This window comes from Dipteris shenzhenensis, chromosome 7 (assembly GCF_047967505.1).
Source record: "Dipteris shenzhenensis isolate YYH24624 ecotype China chromosome 7, Dip_SZ_1.0, whole genome shotgun sequence".
Lineage (NCBI taxonomy): Eukaryota > Viridiplantae > Streptophyta > Polypodiopsida > Gleicheniales > Dipteridaceae > Dipteris > Dipteris shenzhenensis.
Genome location: NC_141602.1, coordinates 32635396 through 32654427, shown reverse-complemented (window position 1 = coordinate 32654427; position 19032 = coordinate 32635396). Strand labels below are relative to the sequence as shown.

The following is a 19032-nucleotide window of genomic DNA, read 5'->3' as shown; positions in this document are numbered from 1 at the left end:
ACCTACTTGTGATGGGAGCAGTACATGATCTGATCATATACAATGGTCTTCAGAAATGGCCATCATCCAGTGGACTCACTTGTTTTCCACATGGGGGGGGGGGGGGGGGGGGGGGGGAACAAGCACAGTGGACTACCTAATGGACTCCCTTGCCTTCGCATCTCAGATTCAAGACTTTGTAGACCCCTCCCCCACTTGGTGCTGATCACTCATACCTGACATTCTGTATTTCCACTACTAGGCCAGCCACAAAGAGAGTCCTTCATGTGCCCACTCAAACCCATGTTCACTTTGACCGCACTCTCGCTCCAATTTACGTGAGTCACTTAGCTTGAGAGCTTCCGACCCTACATGGAGCAGAGATAGACCTTGCTCAGGTTTCAACCACTTTGGCTTCAGTGGTACACGAAGCTACCATCATATCTTTCCCTACGACTCGACCCACACATGCCCTGGTTGGGAAGATGCATCAAAACCCCTGGTACAAGGATGAATGTAAAGAGATGAGAGCTCACCTGACACGCGAGCAGGCCTTGGGACACCTGACCTCATCTGAGGTGCACCGCATCTCACGTCGGATGACACGAAGTAAGAAGCGAACTTTTCTCACTCGTAGGATTGATGAGGTGGTCGGATCCTTTCGAGGGGGAGACCCAACTATCGGCTAAGGACTCCTATCAGACGGGAAACGGCCCATTCCCATCACGGACCTTGAGATTTAGCACAGATATGCATGCTCCTTATACAAAATCCCAAGTCAGATGCCACCAGATATGTCCTCTATGCCCAAACCCAATACTTGTCACTTGTTCACTGCGCAGAACGTGAAAAACACCCTCCTCCGTCTACATAACCGAAGAGCACCAGACCACGAGGGGCTACATACATAGCACTTCGCACATGGACAGGAGGTCTTGGCCCCAGTTCTAGCAAATATGTTCAACCATGCAGTATGCCACGGTTTCCCACCTACATGGAGCATTGCCACCATTGTACCGATACATAAGGCGGGGGACCCCATGGATACTGGGAACTACCGCACTCTCATGATTGGCCACACTCTGCCTAAGATTTATGGATCGATACTAGCGAGGGCGATCAGTAGCCATACAAAGGGCCATGGACAATGAGCTCTTGGGCAGGCAGGCTTCCAAAGACAGCACTCTAGACTAGACCACATTTTTACCCTCAGAGCCATCATCGAGTCGTCGAAGTCGAGGTGCCAAAAGGTCTACACCATAGTTTCCAGAAACGCCGTTTCGGCCTGGGTGAAACGCCGAAACGTTTCGGAAACGTTTCCGTCCCCGAAAACGGCATTTCCGTTTTTCTGTTTTTTCCAGGGTTTCTATAAACCGGCAGCGACCTTTTTTTTTTTCCGCCGCGCTGCGTTTCGCCTGTTGTGTTTCGCCTGTGTTTTCATCCGTTTGGAGCTGCAGCCTGCTCTACCTTGCCCTCCTCTACCCATCTACCTCCACCTCAGCCCTCTACCTCACCGGCCTCCACCTTTGCCCTGGCCCCTCTTAGCTCTACCAAGCAAGAAGGGGCTGCAGGACCAAAAAAACAGCCTCCACTTCTCGAATCTCTTCGAGTCTCCCGACCTCGAACCGCACAGGTAACATGGCTCGGACTCCAGATCCTTTTTGGCAGCATGTGGAGCAAGTGGGGGGTTATGCAGGATCTGGTGGCTCCAGGAAATGGAGATGTAAGTATTGTGGGTTGGTCAAAACAGGGAGTGTCACCCGTGTGAAGGACCATCTTGCTCAGGTTCCAAACAAAGATGTAGGGACATGCCCCTCTGTTCCTCTAGATGTTCGGGAAAGCCTTGAAATGTGGAGGCGTAAGCGTTTGGCCGTTCCCGAAGAGGAAGTATCTACAGCAATGGGTGGTCAAGAGAAAGCTGGTTCAAGTCAAGCAGCAGTAGCAAAGAGGGCCAGAGGCAGAGACACAAGATCAGATTTCTCCTCTACCTCAATGTCGGGTGTGCATGCAAGGAGGACTCCTTTGCCAGGTGATGTATCACATTCACGAGACACCCCTCCAATAAATACTGTACAAAGGGCTAGCATCCAAGCAGGATTTCAAAAGCAAGCAATTGCAGAGGCAACTAGGGAGCTCACTCGGATGTTCATACGGTGTGCCATTCCTTTTCATGTGGCCAAGACAAATCAATGGAGGAAGACCATGAGGGCCATCAGCCACATTGGATGCGAGTGGGATGGCCCTACATCTGAGGCTCTGCACACACGGGAGCTAAAGCGGGAAAAATCATGCATATAAGTGCAGCTAGAGCCCTTGAAGGAAACATGGAAAAAGTATGGCTGCACTGTATTGTGTGATGGGTGGTCAGATGTACGCAGGAGAAATGTATACAATGTTTTGGTGTCATGCTGCAAAGGCACTATGTTTTTGAAAGTCATTGATGCCTCCCTCCCAGGTCTCACAGTTACAGGTGCATTTATTTGGACACATATAAGGGAGGCTATAGAGCAAATTGGGCCTGAGAATGTTGTGCAGGTGGTGACAGATAATGGAAGTAATTGTAAGTCTATGGGCTCTATGCTAGAGGATGAATTTCCAGCCATTGTGTGGACCCCTTGTGCATCACATAGCCTCGACTTATTGATTGAGGACATAGGTCAAATACAATGGGTTGAAGCCATCTTTCGCACAGGACGAAGCATGGTGAGGTTTGTGAAGAAGAGGCCAAAAGTCTTGAGCATGTATCGGGCCTACAGCACTCTTGAGCTATTGCAGCCTGCAGCCACCAGATTTGCATACATGTTCATTGTGCTTGAGAGACTCCTGCGAGTCCGCAAAGAGTTGGTACGCACTGTCTACTCAAATGAATGGCTAGAGTGGGATGAGAGAGAGAGCCCCAAGGCAAGAGCTTTTGTGCGTGATGTCATGAGAGAGGAGTGGTGGGTAGAGGTTGAGGGGTTGGTCCAAACTCTCAACCCCATCTACACAGTGTTACGCATTACAGACATGAAGGGCAGTACTACAGGCCTTTTATACGAGTACATGGACAAGATTGGGGAGGCTCTCGACAAGCAAGACTACTTGAGAGCAAAGAAGTAAGTCTTCTCAGTCCTGACCACCCTTGCTTTACTTCTTATCTTTATTTCACTCTTGAGTCTTTACATTGGTCTTGACTCTTGACTCTTGTTTTTTGTCCATTTTTATCTTATGGTTTGATCTCTAAAGGGTTGATGAAATCAAGGCTGTGTGGAATCGGCGATGGGATTGGTTTCACAGGCCGATTCATGCAGTAGCACATGTATTGCATCCTTTGTGGCGAGATGAGGAGCAATACGAGAACAAGGAGCTAGACGAAGGCTTCATGACATACATCAGGAACTTGACAGGTGGTAATGTGCACATGCTGAAATGTATAGAGGATGATCTCTTGGCCTTTCGCAACCAGACAGGAAGCTTTGGTCGAGAGACTCAGCTACAGCCTGTCTCATGGTGGGAGAAGTATGGAAATTGTGCTCCCATGCTGGTAATTCACTACCCTTGACTACAGTCTACATAGTACAATGTGCATCTTTCTTGTTTCAACTTTCCACTTAGTTCTAACTTCTAATTTCTAATTGTATGTGCATTTCAATAACAAAAACACATCGCCATTCGAGTGCTCTCACAGGATTGCAGTTCGGGTCCATGTGAGAGGAATTGGAGCACTTGGGCCCTCTTCCATACAAAGAAGAGGAATAGGCTGAGTACCGCTCAGCTAGAGCGGTTGGTGTTTTGTCATTGCAACCTCCAGCTCCTTGAGAGGAATGCCCGACATCCGGAGCCTTCGCAGGTGAATGTGGATAAGATCGACATCAGGAGGGAGAGGTTCATCCCAGAGATCCCACGGAATGAGCGTGATATGTACACCTTGCTTTATGAGGAGCTGACAGTGCCGAGCCACAACACCCACTGCACCACCCGCTCTCAGAGGCAGAGGGGGGGATCCATCGCTTCCACTTCAGTAGAGGCAGAGGACCACGATCCTACCCTTTCTTCATCTGAGGCTGACTCTCATGAGTTGGAGGAGACATGTGACTCCTCCATGGATGATCTTGATGAGTGATTTTTGGAGCACTTAGGTCTAGGATTTTGTCATGCCAAGCTCCAGCATTGAGCAACTGCTGCCAGCCACATGGATATTTTTTGATCATGTTTTGTATTTACTATAGTCTATTACATATGGATTATGGATGATGGATCTTGTTTTGTATTGACTCTTTTGAGGCTTGAGCCTTGAGCCTACAGTTGTCATTTCTGAATTTTGATCTATCATTTGAGTCTTTGACATTGAAATTTGAATGATTGATGTGATAAATCATAGATTTATATTGAACTTGAGCAAAGATGTATTTACTATTTTTCAAGCTTTTGTAATGTTTTTATTAATTATATATGTATGTATTAAACCCTAAAACCGAAACTCCGTTTCCCCATTTCCTCCCGGAGGCCGAAACTCCGAAACGCCGTTTCCCGCAGTGCTCCGCACCCCCGTTCCCGAAAGCGTGGAAACTATGGTCTACACTTGCTTTGTGGACTTTCGGAAGGCTTTTGACACAGTCCCTCGCTCTCGCTTGATCAGGGGACTACAAGAGATGCATCTCCCAGAGGTCATGATCTGGGGAGTGATGAGTTTATATGAGTCCATCAGAGAGGGCAAGTCCGCCATCAAAGGGCGAGTCCGTGCTCCTAGGGGCCTATCAGACTAGGTTGAGAGCACCATAGGGGTGAAGTAGGGCTGCCCCCTCTCACCGACTCTCTTCGGGCTATACGTTGATGAGATCACATCTTCTGTTGATCGCCTAGGAGGAGAGGGCTCCCTATGGGCTGATTTGATGGTACAGATACTACTATATACAGATCACATAGTCCTCATTTCGTCCTCAACCGAGGGATTGCAGAAACACTTGGAGGCCTTGGAGATGTTCTATAGAGAGGGGGGACCTGACAGTCAACATTGCGAAAACCAAGGTTATGATCTTCAACACATCCCAAGCAGTGCTTCAGTGACATCAACATCGACATGTTTCACTTACTAAGGAGAGCCAGTGGAGATAGTGCAGTCCTACACGTACCTAGGGGCAGTATTAATGGGACCAGTCTTCATGATGACCCATGCTGCCAGAGCACGACTCACACGCAAGAAGGGGGCCCTAGCCCAATTAGAGAGATAGTGTTTCCAGGCGCATTTCTAGGATCCACCAACGAAGGGCTAGCTTTTTGACACTCTCGTGAGACCGACTGCCATGTATGCAGCACCTTTTTGGGGAAGCGACCTTTCAGCTGCTCACTAGAAGGGATTTGAGAGGCTAAAGTGATCATGGGATCTAGGATGCTTCGGAGTAAGCCTTCAATTCCCCATCAGATCATACAGGCAAAGTTCGCCATAACACCTCTCCAAGTGGATGCCCTCCAGACCGTGACATTTGTCCACAGAGTTTGGGCCCTACCTCAGTGGCGATTACCAAGACTAGCACTGGAGTCATCCAGACGACTGACAGAGAGGATTTGATACAACATGGTATGCGCGGGTGTCCACATGGTTTGATAGCCACAGTATCTAGATGGATAGGCTCCCCCTCTTTTAGTACAGCATGGATGCGCCATCAAAGCTCATTCCACATTATGAGATTAACCATATCATACAGTTAGACTTTCTCCAGCTCCACACATCTCAAGCTTTGGGGGGGGATCAGGAGTTCCCCACCAAGACCCAGTTCTATCATGACCACTTTCTGAGGATATTGGAGCATGGTCTCATCATCAAGCCCCAATACCTCGAGGCTAGGAGGGTCTCTCACACCTTGTGGATCGGACAGATACGTCTCGTCCTACCAGTTGCGGATTGAGGCAGGGAGAGCGGCCGGCATACCTAGAGAGCAGCCGGTTTGTAGAATATGCACGACGGGGGGGAACAAGACAGAGGAGCATTTTTTAGGTGTCTGTCGATCCGAGGGCGATACCACGGTCTCTTTCAAGAGGGGCTTGACTTCGGACCACTCACACGGCTAATACATTTCCCCGACCAAGTTTGCATCTACCTCATTGAGATGCGGAGACACAAAGATTCCCTTGTGCGGTAGGCCAAAGATCAACTACAGTTGATGCCTCGGGACACCAAGCTAGACCGAGCACAGACACACGTCACTAATTTGTACCCATCCGAGCCAACATCAAATGAGATCAAGGGGGAGGAGCTTGAGGAGACGAGAGCACTATGGATCAACAGTGAGACTCGTCACTAGGATGTGGCTGGACGAGAGACACAGAGACCACACACGGCACATGGGGTGACCAGAGCACGCACGATTGAGGTCCGCAGCCCTCAGAGGGGACCACCAGAGATGAGGCATTACTCTCGATGTAGCCCATTGGATACAGAGATCCAAGAGAGCGGGGCCCCCGCCATCACGGGAGATAGCTTGGCAAACACAAATACGTGAGCTCTTTGCATCACATCAGAGGGTCATGAGGGAGCCATGTTATATAGAGCCTGCACATGTACTTGGAGCTCTAGTTCTAAGCAGTACTTGATAGCTCTTTTCCTACTATTTTGTACTAGCTTTTTGCTTTTTTAGCACTTAGCACTCAACAAGGGCCTTAGTGAGCCCTTTGCTTCAGCCCATAGTGGCTTGTATGGGTTACATATATTTTGTACCTTGTCTCATGGACCCGCAAGGTCTCCTAAAGACATTAATACACCTCTCTCTCTCTCTCTCTCTCTCTCTCTCTCTCTCTCTATATATATATATATATATATATATATATATATATATATATGTGGAAAAGAGTAGACAGGAGAGAGAAAGAAGATGGGGAATTATGATGGTGTCGGGCCAATGGGATGCGTGCACAAAATGGGCTGAAAATGGCAGTGTGGAATTGTAATGGTACGCTTTGGTCCGACCTGTGGGGTTCCTCGGAAACCTACACTAATAGAGACATGACCTTCTACACCGAGACACATGAGAGCCAAGAGAGAGGACTGCCCATAGTGACGGGATATACATGGGAGTCATCCCATAGGAGAGAGACGAGGAGAGAGAGTGGCATACGAGACTCTGGTGGTGTAGCTGTTCTCTTTACAACTCAGATCTGTAGTACGGAGAGAGAAGAATGCACGACATCTGTAAACACTAGTATGCTACTTCCCCCCATATACATCATCCCATGTACGCACGAGGTCACCACAGAGGGACACAGCTCATATGAGACAATATATATATGATGACATCACGGAGTTCTCTAGGCAAGGAGATGTCCTACTTCGTCGTGACTTCAATGCATGCACGGGAGGTAGATAGGTGGGCCTACTAGATTTTGAGGAGGACTCTCCAATAGTACCGGAATTAGACCCAGCTAAGGTTGGGATGGGGAGACACTCAGCAAATGCACCACACGTTGCAAGATATTGGTGACATCTACTTGAGCTGGGAGCTGTCCACGCCTTGATTATATATAACAGCCCTCCAAATATGGCCGTCATCTGGCGAGCTCACTTCCTTTCCGCATGGTGGAGGGACCAGTACAGTGGATTACTTGATGGGTCCCTTGGCCTTTGTACCACGGGTACACAATTTCATTGTGCCCCCCCCCCCCCCCCCCGGCCACCCCACTCGGCATTGATCACTCATTCTTGGCTTTTAGCATCTCAGCTACCATGCCCACCACAGGGAAAGCCCCCGCCCCCACACCCACACGGGTCCAGGTTCATTTTGGACGTGCTCTTGACCCAGTCTTTGTGGGTAACTTAGTCCGTCAGCTCCCAGACCTACTTGGAGATGACGCAGACCTTGCCCGTGCTTCAGACATCCTTGTCTCAATGGTATAGGATGTGGTAGCTAGATCCTTCACCAAGACCCGATCTGCAGCACATACCCTAGTCGGCGGGACGATGCCTCATAATCCTTGGTATGATGACGAGTGCAGAGAAATGAGATCTCACCTTGCATGTGAGCGAGTATTAGGTCACCTTACGACACATGAGGCAAAGTTGATTTCACCACATTTGACACGTTGTAAGAGGCGGGCGTTCCTCACACACAGGATGGAGCAAGTGATCCAATCATTCAAAGAAGAAGACCCTACCACTTGATGGGGACAGTTGTCTGACATGTCTTCTATGCCCAGGCCCAACACATGTCGCTTGTTCACCAAAATGTACAACACGCACTCCGCTGGCTTCATAACTAGAGAGCTCAGGATCATGAGGGACTACGGACTGAGAATTTCGCACATGGGCAAGAAATCTTGGCTCCAATCCTAGCGGAGATGTTCACCACGCTGTATGCCATGGCTTTCCATCTACCTAGAGCACTACCACCATTGTGCCCATACATAAAGCAGTAGATTGCATGGACACTAGGAATTACTGCACTCTAATGATTAGCCACACTTTTACCAAGATCTATGGATCAGTACTAGAGAGGGAGATTAGCAGTCACACAGAGGCACACGGGCAGCGGGCTCTAGGATAGGCAAGTTTCCAATGACCACTCCACCCTTGACCACATCTTCAATCTAAGGGCCATGATTGAGGAGGCGAGATCAAGGTGCCAGAAAGTCTATGCTTGCTTTGTAGACTTCCAGAAGGCTTTCGACACGATCCCATGCTGCCATATGATCACGAGATGTCACATGTGCCCCTGCACTTGGATGCAAAGTGACACACTGGCTACATCGACAAGTGCGTAGTAGTTCCCTCATAGGAGATTTTGTCGTATGATGTGACCCCTTTGTGAGCCCTTGTCCAGGGACAGTCAGGCACAAGCTATGTAAGTCAGTCTATCAGCCTTAGGTCATGTCGGAAGATCAGTCCTTGTTCACTAGTACCCACTAGAGAACCGTAGGGTAGTGTTTCCATCTTAGGTTTAGGGATAGGTTTACCCTGCACCCCTCCCTAGGCTGCTATTTATGGGGCCTAAGGCTGCCTTTATGGGGCCAAGGGACCAGCCAACCAGCCCAAAAGCCCTGTAAATAGGGGGCCACCAGGCCCTCTTTCCTCATTTAGTTCTCCCAGCACTTCAGCCTCCTACAGCTCCTCCTCAGCCCCCTCTGAACAGCCTGACACTCACCCCCAGTGGCCCTCTCACCAGCCTCAGCCTTTGGCAGCAGTTCAGCCCTATAAATATGGGGCCAGCCAACCAGCCCCAAAAGCCCTATAAATAGGGGGCCTCCATGCCCTCTTTCCTAATTCAGTTCTCCCAGCACTTCAGCCTCCTACAGCTCCTCCTCAGCCCCCTCTAAATAGCCTGACACTCACCCCCAGTGGCCCTTTGACCAGCCTCAGTCTTTGGCATCAGTTCAGCCCTCTGGGAAGGTGTTCACGCAGCGCATCAAACGGGGAGTCAGGGCAGCGAACGGAGTAAGGTTTGGGATCTATTTCAGCAGCTCTTTTCAGTTATCTTTTACAGTTTTACACAGCTCATTCTCAGCTCTTTATTTCAGTCATCTCTCAGCTCTCTTATAGGATCTATCACTCCTAGCTTTCACTCTCTCACTCACACAATAGCCCTGCATTCCGGTGGACAGCACAAGCCTCTCCCTTGCCTTGCAGAAGCGTCCTACATCGTCAGTGTGGACAGCATCAAGGTCTCGGTAGTGGTCGTCGATGCCTCTCAGGTCTTTGGCTCTGCTCTACATGTGCACAGTGAGCTCTTCAGAAGCGCGTTTTCCGTGCTCTCTCGAAGAGTGTTCTTTGTATTTCTCAGTTCTCCAAGTATAAAGCAAATTCTCCCCTGATTGGGGGAGGGGGCCCTCAATGGGTACAGGGACCCAATCGGTTGTCGACTCTACTCTCTCTCTACCTCATCTCCTTTCTGTCTCTATGGTGTACAACGCTAATTCCTTGCTAAAGGTTTAAAGGTCTTGCTGTGAATTACATGATAAGATTACCGTTGCATGTTACATTGGTATCAGAGCTTCCGTCTGTATCCAGCTTTTCCAAGTGGTTCTAGGCAAAAGCACATGGAAGATGAGGACCCAAATGAAAAATCCACAAAAAAGAGGCATTACTACATGATAAAGAGGAAAGCTAAAAAACATGGCATGCCATTAGCATCATCTAGACTCACGAGGGATGCAGTCAAAAAAGTATCTATGATTGATTGTTGTAAACAAAATTGTTGTCAATTTGCCGATCGTCAAATGATATCCAAATTACGCATAGAGCATTGGGGCCAAAGTTTGGAGGCTCGCACCAATTATGTATATGACACTCTTGGGGTTGCTTGTCGAAAAGATGACAATGGGCAGTTCAAATATGTCTTTTCATTGAATGGTATTCAAGTTTGTTGTAGAGCATGGTATGAAATGCATGGTATTCCAAAAACAACATTTTATCGATACAGGGAGCAATTTGAAATTGGTATACGAAGGTGCATGCATGGTAATAAAGGAATCGTGTGGAGAGGTTGGGACCACACAGAACTGGGTAGAGCCATAATCCAAGATTTTGTGGATAACCCATCCGCACAGGGATATCTTTTATGTCTTCCATAGGTGGAGGGGGATTTGCTAATTCAATCCATCCTTTGAAACTCTCCCATAGATTGGGACAATTTTGTAAGAGGATTCCACTGGGAATGGACACACAGCAACTTAGAGCTAGAGAGTGTCGCACCTTCAAGTTGGCATGGTGGTACATTATGTTGTCGATCTTGTTGCTGGAACAAAGGCTCGAGTACAGTGTCAATAGTTGGTGGAGCTAAGTTAGGGATTGGATCTTGTGCTTGCTTCTCAGCCTCGAATTGAGCTTGTTATTTTGCACCCATTGTTGAAGTGCCTTAAATCAAGCCTTCTCCACTTCTGCATTAAGGTATGAAACTTCTTTTATGTTAGGATCTGGAGCTAATGTTGATGTGCTTGGCTACTCATTGCTTGACGGAGGTATATTGTTCTTTCTTTTGGAGAGGTCTTCTTGATTGAATTGGAATCGTAGGTTCCTTGGTTTCCTCTTTTTGTTGGCATGTAATTACATTCATAGGTTGTGATAATACGGTTGCGAGCCCTACACTTTGATGCTCCACCCCAATAATGCCGATTGGGATATCAGGCTTAGCCTCATTTTGTTGTGGGACCTTATTTTTCATGAGACAATCCATACAAGCATGGCCAATACCACAATCTCCGAAGAGTGGTTGGAAAGTAGCAGGGTGACCATCATGAGGGAATTCTACGATCCGGTGATTCTCTTCACAAACCATAGCACTTGATTGGCACTGGATATGTGTTGGCCCGAGCTTGATTCGCATTGACTTGGATTAAACCTTCTACTCCTTCCACATAGTACACTGAGTACTCGAATTGTGAATCCTCTTCCTCGGCTTGAAGTTGTTGTATTGGAATTGTCGGAGGAGTTGGATTTGGCACTTTTGGATATGGTTGTGGATTTGTATTTATGAGTAATTGCAGGACTTGGGTCCGGACGAGGACAGGATTCAACCTCAGAGTAAGGGGTTCTTGTGCAAGTGTCAGTACAAGACACCAGCCTCTTTCTAACGCTGTCTTCCAATGCTTCGCAAGTGCGGGCACGAAGATCATCGGTACGGTTAGTGGGCGGGGAAGGTGTCAGTGCAGTGGACACGCTCACGCCCGGCTTGCGCACACACATCACGCATAAGGCCATCCATTTCACTTTTTTAATTCACAAGGCCATGCTTACACGGGATTTTATTTTGGCTCCTTTGGTGGGGTGCGACATGTGCAGGTTTCAGAGGTTTTGATTTGGGGGTGATGAGCTTATACAAGTCCGTATGAGGGAGAGTTCGGGCATCGGGGGGTCTATCAGACTAGGTTGAGCGCACCATGGAAGTGAAGCAAAGATGCCTTCTTTCACCGACCCTCTTCGAGCTCTACATCGATGAGATCACATCTTTATTGATTGCTTGGGAGGCGAAGAATCACTGCTGGCCGACTTGAAAGGATCACTGCCAGCCGACTTCATATAGATATTCCTATATGAGGATGACATAGTCATCATATCATCTTCAGCTGAGGGGCTAAAGAGGCATCTGGAGGCACTAGAGGTGTTTTGCACGGAGAGAGACTTGATAGTCAACATTGGGAAGACCAAGGTCATGATCTTCAACACCTCACGTGCAGTACTACACTGACACAGCTTCACTTACCAGGGTGAGCCAGTAGAGAGAGTGCAGTCCTGCACATACCTGGGAACAGTCTTCACAAGGCCAGTTTATAGGATGGTAGATGCGGCCAGAGCATGACTCACACGTGGATAGGGAGCCTTGGCCAAACTAGAAAGACCAATGTTTCACGCACACTTTCAAGACCCGCCAACAAAGGGCATGGCTGTTTGACACCCGGGTGAGGCCAACTGCCATTAAGATGATCCAGAGTAAGCCCTCAGCAGTCCCACATCAAATAGTATAGGCAGATTACGCAATGACACCTCTCCAAATTGATGCCATCTTTAAAACTATGACTTTCCTCCACAGAGTATGGGCCTTACCCCATTAGAGACTACCGAGGCCAACACTAGAGTCTTCCATACGACTAGCAAAGAACAAGGCTGAAACCTGGTATGCCAGACACAGTATCCAGATGGAGGACTCACTGCGCCCCTTCCGATACAACATGGACGCACCACCCGAGTCGATCCCTCGAGATGAGATTAACCCTATCATACGGTTAGACCTCCTTCATCTCTATACATCTTGGACTGGGCAGGGGGGCTTGGGGGGGCGGGGTCCAAGAGTTCCAACCAAGATCAAATTTTATCGTCATCATTTCCTAAGAGTATCGGAGGATGGACTCATCATCAGAACCCAATACCTCGAGGCCAAAGGAGTCTCACATGTATTGAGGACTGCCATTGGACAGATGTTGGTCTCATCGCATCAGCTGTGGATCGAGGCATGGAGAGCTGCACCCAATACCTCGAGGCCAAAGGAGTCTCACATGTATTGAGGACTGCCATTGGACAGATGTTGGTCTCATCGCATCAGCTGTGGATCGAGGCATACCTCTAGACCAATGGATCTGCAGGTTATGCACAACTGAGATGGTCGACACAGAGGAGCACTTCTTGTGTGTCTGCCCAACCTACTATGAGATCTGGGAACGCTACCACTGCCTCTTTCAGAAGGGGCATGGCCTTTCTCCCACCTCATCCACTTCCATGATCAGGTCCGCATTGGACTCTACCTGATCGAGATGCAACGACACAAAGAGACACTACTACGACAGATTAGACAGCAGCAGGCAACTGACAACACCACAAGACGCTGAGGTAGACAGATCACAAGGAAATGTCACGGATTTCTATGCATTCGGGTCTACTCCGAGCCATAGACGGGCACAGGAGGAGTTAGCAGACACGTGAGCAGCATGGATCATCAGGGAGAGATGACATGGTGCTGCCGAGCAAGTTGAACATAGCCCACGCAGGGCACGGACAATGACCAAAGCGCACACAATCGACGTTGACCTATCTCTGCCCTCCACCCACAGAGGAGACCGCCCAAGACGAGGCGTCACTCTTAATATAGCTCTTCAGATATAGAGATCGAGGAGACCACGGCCTCCACCACAGCAGGAGACAACCCAACAGACGCAGATCTGGGATATCTTTGCAGCCCACCAGAGAGCCACCACAATACCGATTTTTGGCTACTGAGCCTCATTTTCTCAGCTTCTCAGTTTATCAGCTCCAGTTGTTTTGTACCTATGGATTTGAGCTATATAGCTTAGCTTAGCTTAGCACTCAGCAAGGGTCCTAGCACACCCTTTGCGGCTTGTATAATTTCTTTCCATTTGTTGTACCTTGTCTCATAGGCCCATGAGGCCTCCTGAGGATCTCTCTCTCTCTCTCTCTCTCTCTCTCTCTCTCTCTCTACCCCCCCCCCCCCACCAACATTGGCCCTTGTCAGATGCAGCGCCGCCACTAGGAGACCAGGGCGGGTAACACGCACAGAAATTATTAGTCACCAGAAATGAGAATGTACTACAATGGACAAATCTCAGTAAATAATCCCAAGAATCTCTGGTACAATTAATATGCATATATCATGGTTTTAGCAGGGAAAGTAAGATAATAATCTTCAAAAGACTTTTAAAACATTAAGATTGTTGTATGAAATACTCGTGGAATTCCCAGACAGTGTTGGAATATGAGGGTCACCTCCCACTTGTGAGCCCCTATATGAGGAGAAGATGACTTACAGTACAGGGGGGAGAGATTTAGGGCTGCCATGTGGGAAGCCGACTGGTTGCCACATGGACAGCACATGGATCTCCTTCTTGTATTGAATATAGGGCAGCCACATGGGCCACCCTGGCCAGAAGCAAAGGCTGGAAAAAAAAGATCCTTGCTGAGGGCACTCGATCTGGTGCAAGGTGCAGCCAGAAGGGGCCAGCAGAAGGGCAGGAATAGCAGGTGCAACAGTGTGCCTGACTAGGGGCTCAAACACTGCCAGATCTTGGCCCTGATAAGGGGCAGGGCAGGATGGTCAGTACCAGGATAGAGGCAGCCAGCAAGGGCTGTCAAACGGCTATTTGCTGTCAAACCCCTCTTTGTAGGCCCTGGAATAGATCAGCAGGAGGCACTGCCAGTCAGCAGTCTGCTCCAGTCTGTCTGGAGCAGGGGGGTGCACCTGGACAGGTCGGCCAGATCTGGGGTCTGGTCGGCTGACTGGCTCACTTGGTTGGCCAATCAGGGACAGTTCCAGCCCTATAAAAGAGCCTCAATGCTGTCCCATTCTTCAGTTCAGTCTTTGTGCATTTCAGCCTCTTCCTTGGTGCAGACCAGTAGCCTGTTGGACGGCAGAGGAGAGTGCTTGTGTGCAGCAGAAGAGGTTCTCACACAAGTTCAGTCTGCATGTTTCTTGGGTCATCCAGGAGCACACAAAGCGGCAGATCTACATCCTGTAGAAGAGCCTGATTGTATTGTACAGGATGGACAGCGAAAGACCTCACCTAGAACAGCTACTGAAGTCTTACCAAGACGTGGTATTCTAGGAGTCGTCTACAGCAGAAGGGTCAGCAAACAGAACCTGTTGTTGGTTGCTTACCTCAGCATATGTTTTCTGATGGTGTTGTCACAGTTTTGGCCATAATTTGTACTGAGACATGACCTCTATTAATGAGTTGGCTGAATATCCATGTGTATTCTCTCCGTATCTGAAGTGTTCTCTCTACAAGCACATGGAGTGAGTTGCCATTGAAGTTTTGTTGTGAGATCTCAAAACCTTTCTCTATTCCGCTGTGTTGAAGTTGGTTGTAGCAAGCAATCCTTTCCTCTAGCAACATGAATGAGCACTGTCTCTCGATACAGCTCAATATCCTATAGTCAATTTTGTATCTTTTACATGAAATAAGCGGAAGACCATACTCCTGCTTTCAGGAGACCATTCGACAGGTGGCCTATCAAAACCATGCTAAGGAGTACAAATATTTCCTGTCTTGTAAACTATAATTCAGTAATCCCTTCCTGGTACAATTAAGTACAAATGCATGAAATTCCTAACCTAGAAGATCAATTACATACAAACACCACGCACAAGATAACACACCTTACAAATGACTCACCGCCACGTTTAGGAGTTTTTTACTGTTTTAGCACTTTTTGGGTTGGAATGTTACAATTGCTGGACATGAGGCACTATATTATAAGACGAAAATCTCAGTATATAATCCCAACATTTTCTGGTACAATTAAGTACAAATATCATGGTTTTGGAAGTTTAAAAGCAGCTAATACTCTGTAACAGGCTTCTCAATATTGTTCTATGAAATGCTCACAGAGAACAGCCTCTCCATATAGCTTAATATCCAAATTGCCAAATTGATATCATTTATACAAAACAAAGGAAGACCATGCTCTTGCTTTCACAAAGGGAACATTTGACTTATGGCCAATCAAAACCATGCTGAGTATAAACATTGAATCTCTTCTAACTATAATCCATTAACCCATGACTATCCAAACCAATTGCTCCTGCCTTTACCCTTGCACATATAAAATATCACAGCATTCTAATTTCCAACCATGAAATCCCCAATCTAGAAGATTGGTTATACACAAATACGAGAAGCAGAGGATGAGACACTTGTGAACCAATGCAATTGCAACCTTTAACTTAATTAATTTGTTGCTGACATCACAGCCCATATGAGTGTTAAGCAAACTTGTGAACCAATGCAATTGCACCCTTTAACTTAATTAATTTGTTGCTGACATCACAGCCCATATGAGTGTTAAGCAAACATTTATTAAACCCTCCTTTCTTTTCATCCAATTCTATCCAGAACTATGTGCTCCTGCCCACAAAGCAGACAAAAGTCCTTACCATGCCCCTCATTGTGCCCATGTTCTACCAAGTCTGACAGATATTCTGAGCCAAGTATATATCCATCTTTATGCAATCGTAACTGTACACAATATTCCCAAAATGCAAGTTACAAGAAAGGTTATTGAGCTATGTGGAACAAATACCTGTAATTCTGCCACAACACTTGATGTGTAAGATAAAGACAAATGTATGCGTGCAGCACATTTCACCAATCTAATCTTTATTATAACTATTTCCCTCCACATCTCATTGCCAAACGCTGGCGAAAAGGAAAAGCACTCAGCAAAGTTGACAACAATGAATAGCAGAATGTGAGAGACCTACCCATTTCCACAATATATCCATTCTCAAAGGACACATATACAACTCACATGGTATGTACGGGCCACTGCAGCAACCAGCCGCATGCCTATCCATCATGAGGATAGGCACTATTTAAATAATTCAATGTTTCTTTGAGTTTTTTTTTTAAGAAATGCAATTTTAGAGTCGCATACAATCTTGACATCAAAAACACAATGGTAAAGTATGAATCAAGATATGGACTTTATGGAATGAAGTAAGACCAAGCTGTGACAGAAAATGCCTTTCACAAAAAATATATCAAGAAAACATAGCTGCACATGATTGAAGAAACAGGTGATTGACATCACGGATGTTCTGTACTATGCCATCCCACTACACCAAACCTACACAACTCCATGTGAGCAGTTGTGTGCAGACCAAGACTAGACCTTCTCCACACAAGTAATGACAACTGAATGCAAAGCTGTCATCCAAGTAGCCAAATGTATGGTTCAAAATCTGAAATGGCAGCTCAGATCCCAGGAATCAATCACAAGAAACATTCCTAGGGTTTTGCCTAAAACACTGCTTGAGGAGTTGTTTTCTAAAAACGAATCATCTGGGAAATTTTAGAGACCCCTAAAAACATCTGACAAATGATTTTCATAAAATGAGAGATCTAAATATAATAAATGCAAATATGTGTATGCAAGGATGTTGGGAGTAGCATAGGCTGTACTTCCACGGACATCAATCTCTCTCTCTCCCTACCAAACAGTGGGAGCTGACAGTGCCATAGGAGAGAGAGATAGATTGAGGACAACGACATGTCACAGATTTGTACGCATTTGAATCAGCCTCAAGACATAGTGGAGTGGAGGAGGAGCTAGCTGATATGAGGGCAAAGTGGATCAGCAGGGAGAGATGATGCACAGTCGTGGAGCTAGAGACGCGCACCGTGGAGAGGTTAACCAGAAAGAAAGAAAGAAAGAAAGTTTATTAAAGTCTTCGGAAGACCGATGGGTCTATGAGACTGTGAAAATCTCACCTCTACTTAGAGGGGACTGTCAGAGTTGAGGTATCACTCTGGAGTCTCGATACGGCTGACCAAATACAGAGTCACGGAGACCAAGCCCCCCCACCGAAGTGAGAGATGACCTGATAGAGACAGATACACAATATCTTCGAATCCCACCAAAGAGCTGCCATGGCACCAAGATCATAGATGAGACTCAATTACATCTCTTGCCATCTCACAGGGTACAGCAAGGACTCCCTACTTCCTTTTCAGCAATGCATTGGAGCCAGCAACTAAGAAAGCCAAGGGTACCTAGGCTAGGACTGATGGCACACGGGTCGGGCGGCTTTGGAACAGCCCGTTGAAGCAGATAGGAGCTAGGCGCCTAAGCAATGCAGGCCCCAACGGGGGCTGGAACAAGTCCAGGTCCACGGGAAAGGCCAAAAGAGTAGGCAGGGGGCTGGGAACAGCCCCGCAATGGTAGGCGGGAGCTGAAAGCAGCCCCACTACTGTGTATGCTGGGGGCGGGTTGGGTTGGGGGGGAGGGGGAGGGGGGGCGCTGCTCCAACAGCCCCCCAATGCTAAGGAGGCCTGAGGCAGGAATCACGACAGGCTAGGAGAGGTCTCGAAGGGGAGGGGAGGGACTGGAGGGGCTTGGGGGGGAGAGAGGGGGAGAGAGAGAGAGAGAGAGATGTGTATTGACGTCTTATGGAGGCATCGCGGGCTTATGAGACAAAGTACAAAACCAAAAGTAACTCATACAAGCCACTATGGGCTGACGCAAAGGGCGCAATAAAGCACTTGCTGAAAGTGATAAGCTAGTGAGCAAAATGGCACAGTAGTGAAATAGCAAAATAGTATCAAGTGCTCCTCGTACACGCACGGGCTCCATATATCCAGGTACCCTGATGGCTCTCTAATGGGATGTGAGGAGCTCTCGTATCTGTGTCAGTCAAGCTGTCTCTCAAGGCAATGGAGGGTGTGGTCTCCTCGACCTCTGTATCTGATGGGCTACGTCAAGGGTGACGCCTCATCTCTAGCGGTCTCCTCCGATGAGAGCTGAAATAGACCGGACCTCAATCGTGCATGCTCTGGTCACTCTCCGTGCCACATGCAGAGTGTGTGCCTCTCATCTAGGAGCATCGTGGCGGTGACTCACTGCTAATCCATAATGCTCTCATCTCATCAAGCTCCTCTCCCTCAAGCTTCACGCTCCCTAATAGCTCACTCACATGCATAGAAGTCTGTAGCACGGCTCTGTGCTCGGTCAATCTCGGTGACCTGTGGCATCGCCTCCTACCGCTCTCTGATCTCTGTTGCATCAATGTATCTCTGTGTCGTTGCATCTCAATCAAATACAACCCAACACAAACCTGGTCAGGAAAATGGATCAGCTGTGTAAGC

At 47.7% G+C, this 19032-nt stretch overlaps 1 protein-coding gene and 1 pseudogene across 2 annotated transcripts in view; one reads left to right on the top strand and one right to left on the bottom strand.

Annotated features, from left to right (window-relative positions):
- Positions 1–19032, bottom strand: part of LOC147900239 (Endoplasmic reticulum vesicle transporter protein) — a 126356-nt gene that overhangs the window by 38802 nt on the left and 68522 nt on the right. For both annotated transcript variants that reach the window (XM_087376702.1, XM_087376701.1), the window contains exon 7: positions 16323–16404. In XM_087376702.1, coding sequence (XP_087232828.1) covers positions 16323–16404 — 82 coding nt within the window. The remainder of the gene's footprint in view (positions 1–16322; positions 16405–19032) is intronic.
- LOC147900240 (uncharacterized) lies at positions 1573–3905 on the top strand (annotated as a pseudogene).